The sequence below is a fragment of the Chrysochloris asiatica genome, unplaced genomic scaffold (genome assembly GCF_000296735.1).
Source record: "Chrysochloris asiatica unplaced genomic scaffold, ChrAsi1.0 scaffold00568, whole genome shotgun sequence".
Taxonomy (NCBI): Eukaryota; Metazoa; Chordata; class Mammalia; order Afrosoricida; family Chrysochloridae; genus Chrysochloris; species Chrysochloris asiatica.
The window spans coordinates 451,254-460,623 of NW_006409086.1; the positions used below are offsets into that span (position 1 = coordinate 451,254).

At 38.5% G+C, this 9,370-nt stretch overlaps 1 protein-coding gene across 1 annotated transcript; it reads right to left on the reverse strand.

The window, feature by feature from the left end:
• Positions 1-3,506: 3,506 nt before the first annotated feature.
• On the reverse strand, positions 3,507-6,413 carry LALBA (lactalbumin, alpha-). Its single transcript, XM_006877726.1, has 4 exons — positions 6,266-6,413; positions 4,913-5,071; positions 4,362-4,437; positions 3,507-3,567 (listed from the first exon to the last, which is right to left on the reverse strand). Exons 1-4 carry the CDS (start codon positions 6,411-6,413, stop codon positions 3,507-3,509), a joined length of 444 nt encoding a protein of 147 aa, XP_006877788.1.
• Between the last annotated feature and the right edge of the window lie 2,957 nt (positions 6,414-9,370).

Consider the following 9,370-nt stretch of genomic DNA (forward strand, 5'->3'; position numbering starts at 1 on the left):
GCCAGGATTGGACATTGTTTCATTCTGCTGTGCATAGGGTCGCTATGAGTCAGTGCCGACTCGATGGCACCTAACAACAACAACAATGACATCATCCCTTTCAGAGCAGTAGTAGTAGCCAGACACCAAGTAGTTCTTCTGGTCTTAGGGTTGTGGAGATGGATGGTCATGTGATCTATTCGTTCATTAGGCTAATTGTTTCCATGTGTCTTTGAATTTCTTCACTTTTCTTTCTTCTGGTCAAGGAGAGACTCATAGTTGCACCTTAGATGGCTGTCCATGAGCTTTTAAAACCCCAATAGCTACTCACCAAAATAAGATGTAGAACAGTGCTAATCAACAAAGTAGAATATAGACATTGTCTTTGTGGACGATGTTATTCCAATTGACCCGAGATTATTATGATCCTGAGCACCCAGGCCCAGTGATTCATTCCTTCAAAGTATTTGATTATGTCAAAAAAGTTTCATAACGTTGCTCCCTGTGTGCTTCACCACATTCATGGATATATTTGCAGCAAAAGTAAACATCCATGTGCAAATATCCTTTATCAAACCAATATATGTTTGCGAGTATACTCTAACTCTACCTCCCACATCTGTTCAACCTGCATGGCTACTGATGCATCTATGCACAGATGGCCATTTTTGCAGGATTGTTGCCTTTAACTCTTGCTCTCTTCTCAGTATCTTCCCATGGCTCCATCATTTTTTGCCAACCTGCCTTTTAATGGATTCCACCTTCCCCTTCACCTAAGTAACATGTGTATGATTTATTCCCAAATTTGAAAAGATACGTTCTATCTTGAAATATTTGACTTCTTCTCTATTTGAAGGTTCTGTTACTGCACTATTCCCTCTTTATACTTTGTAATTGTGTTTGTTACAAAATGATACCTCTGGTTGCCTATTTTAGTAAAACAAGTTTATTTTACTTTGGATGTTTCTATGACTGGGTTGAGTTCTGGGTGGTTTTGTTGTGTATGTTAATCCCAGTTTGTCATTTATTGCTGTTGGTTCTCTGAAAAAGTTCCTTTTGTAGTTCTTATTAAGTTGGTGTGACTTGTACAAATACTTTAATTTCTGCTTATCTGGAAATGTCCTAATTTTGCTTACTTTCATATTTCAGGGACAATTTTGCTGGATATATGATTCTTGATTGGCATTTTTTTCTTTCAGAGTTTTATATGTGTCATCCCATTCCCTTCTTGCTTGCATGATTTCTGCTGACAAATTAAAGCTTAGTCTTATTGGTTCTTCTTTATAGGTAACTTTTCCTTTTTCCACTGCTCTCAGTATTTTTTCTTTGTCTTTGGTTTGAAAATTTGATTATGATATGTTTGGGTGATTTTCTTTTGTGATCTATCAAGTTTGGTTTGTTCAGATTCTTTCATGATGTTAGAGAAATTTTCTTCCAACAACTCTTCAACAATTTTCTCTGAGCTTTTCTTTGTCTCTTCCAGTTCTGGATTTCTAATCACATGTAAGTTATTTCTCTTGATGGTGTCCCCTAAAATTCTTAGGTTTTCTTTGGATTTTTTCATTCTTTATTCTGTTTGTTTTTCCAACAGATTAGTATTAAGAGCTTTCTCTTCAAGCTCACTAGTTCAATTTTCCATTTATTCAATTCTACTCCTTTGCCCTTTCAATGTATTACCTTTTTCTGAAATCTTAGTATTAATCTTCTGAATTTCTATTTGCTATTTTTGTATGGTTTCTAATTTTTCATTTATTTTGTCTGTTTGTTCTTATAGTATTCTCCTAAATTATTCTAAATTTGTTTCTGTTTTCCTTGATTCTGTCTTCCGCTTTCTTGATATTTCTCTCAATTCATTGAAAGTACCTAAATATCATTCTTTTTGGATTCCTCATCAAGTAGTTCTAATGCCATTTCTTCCTCAGAAAGATTTTCTGACTCTGTATTTTGATCATTTGTTTGAGCCACTGTGTTGTTTTTAATCATGTCACATAATTAAAAATGGAATAGCATGCAATATCCCTGGGAGAGGTAGCACATGTGTTTAGATTTTCACTAAAATGATATTATTGATACCATGTTATTTCCTGTGAGCTTATTTTTTACACTAGGCATAGGTGAAGGATGGTGTCCCTGCATCTTGCCTGACCCTACAGGTCCCTAAACAAGCAAGGGGGGCTTCATTTTGGGCCACTGATCCCTAAGACTGGGAAACATGGTCAGACTGGCTAAAGTCCCAATGGTAAAAGGAGTGGGAGAAATGTAATCAGCAATATTAGACATTTTAGGAGGAAAGGAAAGCAGAAATAAGATGCAAATTTCATTCCCAACTATGTCAACTCTGTAGTAAATTAAATTGAAGTTTTCAATTGTCAATGCAGAAAGATAGCTCAGAAAACTACTGGACTAAATTAACATTTTAAGATGAGGAAATTGAAGCACAAAGGACAGAGATGCCATCTGATTCACACCATTAATAGTAGCAAACTTTAGGACACAAAATTTCTGGCTTTCACATAGCCCATAATCATTAGAATAAATAAAATCTTACAAACGTCCTCTGTAAAAGCAAGCAAAGCGGTAAGGAGGAATAATGTAGTGCAGGGTCCCAACCAAAAGACCCAGTTACTCAGATTCTTAAGAATTACTCAATTAACTACAAAATTCCCTTCTTCTATGTCTGATTTCAGGATAGTCCCTCTCCCAGATCTTTGATAAAGGGTATAACCTTACAGAATGGTCAGGGAAATTCCTCAAGTCACTCATTTCAAATTCTTGGAGCCTCTGCCCATACTGTTTTTTCCCCTTCCCACCTGTCACAATTAAATGCATACTTCAAAACCAGTTTAAATGCCACTTCTTTTCATGAGTCTTTCTCTGGTCCATTTTTCCTATAAAATCCCAAATATAAGTGATATTTTCTCTTCTGAATGATCAGAGCATATTTTTAACCTCTCTCATTGTGCTTGTGATGCTAGTTCTTATATAATAACCATTTATTAGTATTTCTCTTTACTACTAGTTCTTGAGAGAAGAGGCCCTTTTAACCAACTTTGAATATCCTCTATAGTTCTTTGAATATATTAAGTGAATGTTAAAAGTTAGTTGAACTAAACTGATACAAAAAATAATCTCATTTTCTGTTATAATTTCTGTCACTTTCTCTTCAGTAGAGAGAGGAGGTAGCTTTGACTCCAGTGTCCACCCATTCACTCTATTTCCAACCTTTGCCTCCAAGAAGAAAATACAGCCAGTCACTCAAAGTAAGACCTTTTATTCAGGAGAGAGGTGGAATCCATTTCAGTAGCGAAAGATCCATCAGGGGCACTGATCAAGGGTCTTAATTTCAGTACCTCAGTCTTATAAACTTCCTGGTGAATAGTCCTCAAAGTCCAATGGTGTCACTACAGGTCCCAAGGCTTAGAAACAAATCAGCTTTAGGGGGTTAGAAGGAAGCGAACTGAGGTAACCTTAGGAAAGAGGAATTCCAAGAACGAAGAGAAAGCAGGAGTAGCAAGGGCAGCAGGTGCTCATGACTCCTCGCAGCGCCATTGTTCCAGTTTTTCAGAACACAGAGGTTTATAAGCTGGCCTGGCAACAGAAAAAGAGACAGGGCTAGTTGGCAATCTGAAGTTAGCTCAAATTTCCTTCTAGCTTTATCACCAAGAGGGTTGAGGTGGCAAATTATAGATGAAAATCACAGAAAAATGTTCCCATCCTGATGGCAAGAAACATTGAGCCACCTAATGCAATAAGGTTCATATTCCCAATGTCAAGAAAATTGTAAGGATTTAAAAAAAAAAAAAAAAAAAAAAAAACCTTGCTTTAGGGTCTAGAACCAAACAAGTAGAATTATATGTTCAAGGTCAGATTAAGGGAGGACTGGATCTCAATTGTTGTTAAAGTGCCACTGATTCTCTCTGACTCATAGCAACCCTGTATAGGGTTTCCAAATGGGTGTTGGTAGGTTTGAACAACCAACCTTGTAGTTAGCAGCCCAGTGTTCATCCTACAGCACCACACCAGTATACCATTAAGGAATCACCTGGTGTGGCACCATGGGCTAATGTGTCAGACTGCAAAGTCATTTGAACTGCAAAGTCAGTGGTTCAAGCTCACCAGCTTCTCCTTGAAAACCCTATACAGGGTCACTATGGGTCAGAATTGACTCGATGGCACTTCACAACAACAACATTATGAAAGTTGCTAGACAAAGTGGATCATGGGAGTCTTAAGAACTGAAGACCTAACTCTGCTCAATGAATTCTCTTTTAAAGATTATATTCTAGATTCAATGATAGAATGAAAAAGAAAGTAATGGTGCTGGGGCCAAAGGGGAGAGGGAAAGGGAGCAGGACAAGTAAAAAAATAAAATGGAGATTTACCAGTAACCAACTCCTTCACTATCCAGGATCTTCTTGACACACATTATGTCATCAGTAAAGTCATCATCCAGGAACTCTAGCAGGCATTTCAGAGAAAAGAATTAAAGAGCTAAGAAGTATTTCAGAAGGGTGATAACTTTCCCTCTTGCTTGGCTCTTCTCTGATCTGAAGGCTTATGCCTGTTTTCTTTCTATATGAGAATTCCAACATGGTAATGTTTCCTTCTGGGTAGAAACTTCCTCCATGTCAGTGCAAAGTCTCGGAAGAGTTATCAATTTCATCAACCGATTTGGCCTAGAATCACCTTAAATTTTAGGCTATAAGATTCCCAGAAATCTCAGGTTCCATATCTCTGAATCTCAGGGGACTATTTGATATTTGGTAATCATGAAAATTCCAAACTTTTTACTTAGCAATGCCAATTCACTCCACAACTGATGTGGACTCCAGCCAAAGCCATGAGGCAAGAAATGTTCTTGACGCTGAAAAGGAAATTATCCCAGGGGCAAGTTCCAGAAAAACAGAGGTAAAGGGTAAAAGCAGCTACTCACTGTCACAGGAGATGTTGCAGATGTTCCTTGACTGAGGAAACTGGTCGTCCCTGCACCAAAATTTGTTATTGATCTGGAAAAGTCCATATGCTGTGTTGCCATTGTATTTAACTATGGTTTGGGTATCGCAACCACTCATATGAAATATTATACAGATCCCTGAGGGAAATATGGGAAAGAGATATCACAGGCATATTCAGGATCACCATAAATGAGTACCTGTAGTCCCCAATTAGAAAAAAAAGGATCTTCAACCAATCTCCAAAGATGTCAAAACACATAATACCTTAATGAGATGAGACGAGTTCCAAAAAGTATAAGACAATGGGAGCAATGAAAGATAGGAGAAGAAACAGAATAAAAGAGTAAAGGTGTTTTGTTATGTCTAAAAAGTTTTCAAAACTTTACCCACTGTATGCTCTACAACATTCATGGGTATATTTGAAAGGTACAAATATCCTGGGGGCTCAGGATCATAGTCTCAGGGGACACCAAAGTCAGTTGGCATAACATAGTCCACAAAGACAATGTTCTACGTTCTACTTTGGTGAGTAGTGACTGAGGTCTTAAAATCTCATGAGCAGCCATTTAAGATGCAAATATTGGTCTCTCTCTGTCTGGAGGAGAGAGGAGTGATGAAAACTGAAAACACGTGGGGGACAAACAAACAACCAATCCAATAGACTAATAGACCACACAAATATCAGTCTTCAAGACCCTGAGAACAGAGAAACATCAGTCTCCAAGACCCTGAGACCAGCTACCACTACCACCTGCTCAGAAAGGGATCACATTAGAAGGTGTTGAATAGAGTGGGAGAAAAAATGTAAGACAAAACTCAAGATCATTTTTTAAATTTTTAAAAAGAAAGACTAAGCTTACTAGTTAGATGGAGACTGATGGAATCCCTGAGACTATGCCCCTTAGCCATCTTTCAGGTCTGGAAATTAACTCGCCCCATGGCTCAATTTCAGCCAAACAATAAGGGGAATATAATACTAGTGAAGTATATAACACCTTAGAATAATCAGCTATTTGAGATCAAAAGGGCAGCATTTACCCAAGGCAAAGTTCAGAAGGGTTAGGAAAGAAGGAGGAATGGAAACAAGAAGTATAGGGAGGAAGTGCATTAAGAGATATTACATTGTAGGGATTTCAATCAATGACATGAAACAAAATGCGTATGAACTGTTCAATAGAAGACTGATCTACTCTCTAAATCTTCACCCAATTCACAATAAAAAGTTTTTTTAAAAAAATAAAAAAAAGTGGAAGAGAGAACGGAAAAGAAAATGATTTTAGAGACGAGAATCGCATGGGTAGTGGAACAAAGCAAGGGAGTAAAGAACTCACATTCTGGCAAAGTGAGACCTTGATAGCCATCCAGCACTTTCAGCACCTTGCACAGCTCAGGTTTTGTAACTTCCTTGGTCTGGATGGCAGGGATCAGTATGCCTACCAGCAGAAGCGGAATGAAGAACATAATTTTGACTGGCTCCATGACTCTGAAATGGGGTGCCTCTCACCTTCACCTCCTTTTATCCATGAAGAAAGCCTCAGGGGCCCTGGCACCAAGCCATACATCCAGAAAGAGAATAGAGAGAGACTGGTCCTGCCAAAAAAAGAAACATTGGGTCTGCCAGCTTCTCACACTCTTTTCCTTGCACTTCTCCCTATCCTCAGTCCATACCAAGTATTGTTCTCTGCCCACACAGAGTTCCAAGCATGATCCTTATTACCATTTGGTTTTGTTTATACTTTTGCTTCTTGTAAGGTTGGTTCTAGGAACGGTGTGCCCAGCCTACTTCAGGAACAAAGGAGGCCTCAGGGACAATACAAGTGTGACAGAAAACTACAATAAGGTCTCACGACTGATTCCCTCATCCCCCTAAAGACATACAGAATATGGAAAGAAAATGTATGTCATCATACTATGGTCCCAGAATTAGGGCTAGCATTTGTCCAGCTAACACCATCATGGAACAAAGTCCAGGAAGAGTTTCTGGTTCATGGCTAAGAGTTCAGGAATAGGGATAGAATATGCGAATTAGCTATTACCTGGACCCAGAAATTCACTACTTAGAGAAAATGGGGAACTTGAAAAGCACGAATGACAGAATGACAGCTATACTATAGTTATTAATAGGGCTCCCATCTCAACCTCCACTACTACTAAGTAACCAAACACTACATTGGTATTGATTCAAGCATTAAGTAAATTCAAGCCTAACAGAAAAGAGATTTGTTCATGGATAGAGGAATTGTAGACAGTCCCAGTGTTGGTCACCAATTAGAAAAACGGTGAGAAGAAAAGGTCCTTTAAGATTGAATTTAAGCCCTTTAAGATAAGATCAAGATAAATCTTGACCCTACAGAAGAAATTTCTAAATGTAAACTTTTAGGTTAAGCGCCCCTGAAAAGGCAGTGTTGCGGGGACACTAGTTGTTGAATCATTTCTTAAACTTGACAGCATCAAGCTTCATATGAAGGTGCCAGCAGCAACTATCAGCCTCCTTCAATCAATGGCTCTTTATTCCAATCCTTAAAAATAATTTCTTTTAGAGCAATGCATATGTATCTCAACCAAACTAATCAAGATTTTCAAACTGCAGATATTCCATATTGGTCTCTCTCAACACTCTTCAGAGTCAAGGAAATCTCCTTTCTATTTAATCCCCTCTTGTATACCATGAAGGAGCGCAGTGGCTTCATATGATAAACACTGGACTGTGAATCCCCAGGTTCACGTTTTGAGGCTGCCAGCCAGTCCACGGGAGAAAGATGAGGCTTTCTGCTCCTGCAAAGATGTAAAACCTCGGTAACCTTATACAGGGTCACTATGAGTTGGAACTGAATAAATGTCACTTAGCAACAACAACAATAATGCCATGAATAACCAGCATGTGATGTGGTATGAATAAAACTAGTGTGGAGGAGCTCCATGTACCAAGAGATGAACAAGAAGTCCTAAAAGCAAAACAAGATACATGTTCAGAAAAATGGCTACCATTTAATTTCCCCTTCATACCACCCAGAGACATTGGAGAGGTGCACACGAAGGACAGGATGAACATGCCATCACACTTAGTAAGCTTTATTGAGAATATGGTTGAGGATGAGATGATGACCTTAACAGATAACAGAAGGTAGTTCTTGAGATCTAGTCTTTTCACTAGTGGAGTCGTGTGTAAAATGTCTCCTGCCTTGGAATATGGACTAAGTACCTATTATAGATTTACATGATGGTCCAGGATCTCAAAAATCACGTGAATTTTCTCTACTTCTAAACAAAGTGAGACCCATAGCAGAAGACTGTTTGCCTGTCCTTTGGTTGTAACTTTGTCCTTCCCTGTAGGCAATGAAAAGCAACATCCAGGTCAGGAATCACAACCAAGAGAAGAGAAGAAAATAAATGTGCCTTGAGCCAGAGGACCATTATTTCCATAGAAATGTTTGTAAAATAGAATATCTGAAAAAAGAAGATAGACGGTATCTAAAAGGGACAATTACAAACATCCAAAGATGTAGATTATTGGAGATGGTCCAAAGAAGAATAACAAATAATGTCCCAGAACCAAATGGTAAGTGTTTGGGAAGATGTGAGAACAACTCACATATGAGAAGATCCTCCAGAGAGGTTTCGTTAGGGTGTTCTACATGAATGCTATAATCTGAATCAAGGCAATGAAGGGATATTTCCTATGTACTTTCTGAGATTTTTCAGAAATACTCTAGGAAGCTATGATCATTCTCTCCAGCACTGTGATGAAAAGCAGGGTTTCTCAAACCAGAAATCATAAATTTGAAGGAGCTCTAAAGATCTGATAGTCAGGATCATCTGCTTCAGAACACAGTTGGCAGCAGTAATATAAAATTATAGTTTGTAGGTTACTGGTAGTTAAAGCCCAAGGCTTGTATTTGAAAAAACACTCTTGAGGTCCATAATAATATTGATTTTTACTTCTAATAGTTAATACACTCACCTTAGTCTACTTCCTCCCATAATTCAGGTAGATTATCACTGGGTAAATAATGAAGGAAGACCGTGGACTTGAACATTTGAACACTTCAGACAAATGTTTAATAAAATTATATAGTTAATACAGCAATTAAGATTTGAAGAGATCGTGAAAGAAAGACTGGCAGGAAAAATCAAAAACAATAAGGGCAGTCTGATTGACTACTATAAGAACAAGCAAGCTGTTCACCCGGGAGCCATCAAGGTAAGTGGTCAGGTCCCCTCAGAGCAAACCCCCTTCCAAGACTAAGACTCAAGGAAAATACACAAGCAGGCATGTGGTCTGGCTGGTGACCACGTTGGTCACCAATAAGGGGAAGTGGGGGGAAACAGCAATGAAGTTGTGAGTTAAATCCGACCACGTTCAATAGACTTCTGTGAACCCAGGTTGAGACCTGGTTGGCCAGCAGTGTGGCTAGACCTGGGGACTCCTGGGCCCA

Excerpts from the sequence above, each read along its gene's own strand:
- LALBA (XM_006877726.1), bottom strand. The coding sequence starts at position 6,413 with ATGGAGCCAGTCAAAATTATGTTCTTCATTCCGCTTCTGCTGGTAGGC. Across the intron at positions 5,072-6,265 it reads AGGTCTCACTTTGCCAGAAT|GGATCTGTATAATATTTCAT; the intron begins GTGAGTTCTTTA and ends TATTTCCCTCAG. Across the intron at positions 4,438-4,912 it reads CTGCAACATCTCCTGTGACA|AGTTCCTGGATGATGACTTT; the intron begins GTGAGTAGCTGC and ends AATGCCTGCTAG.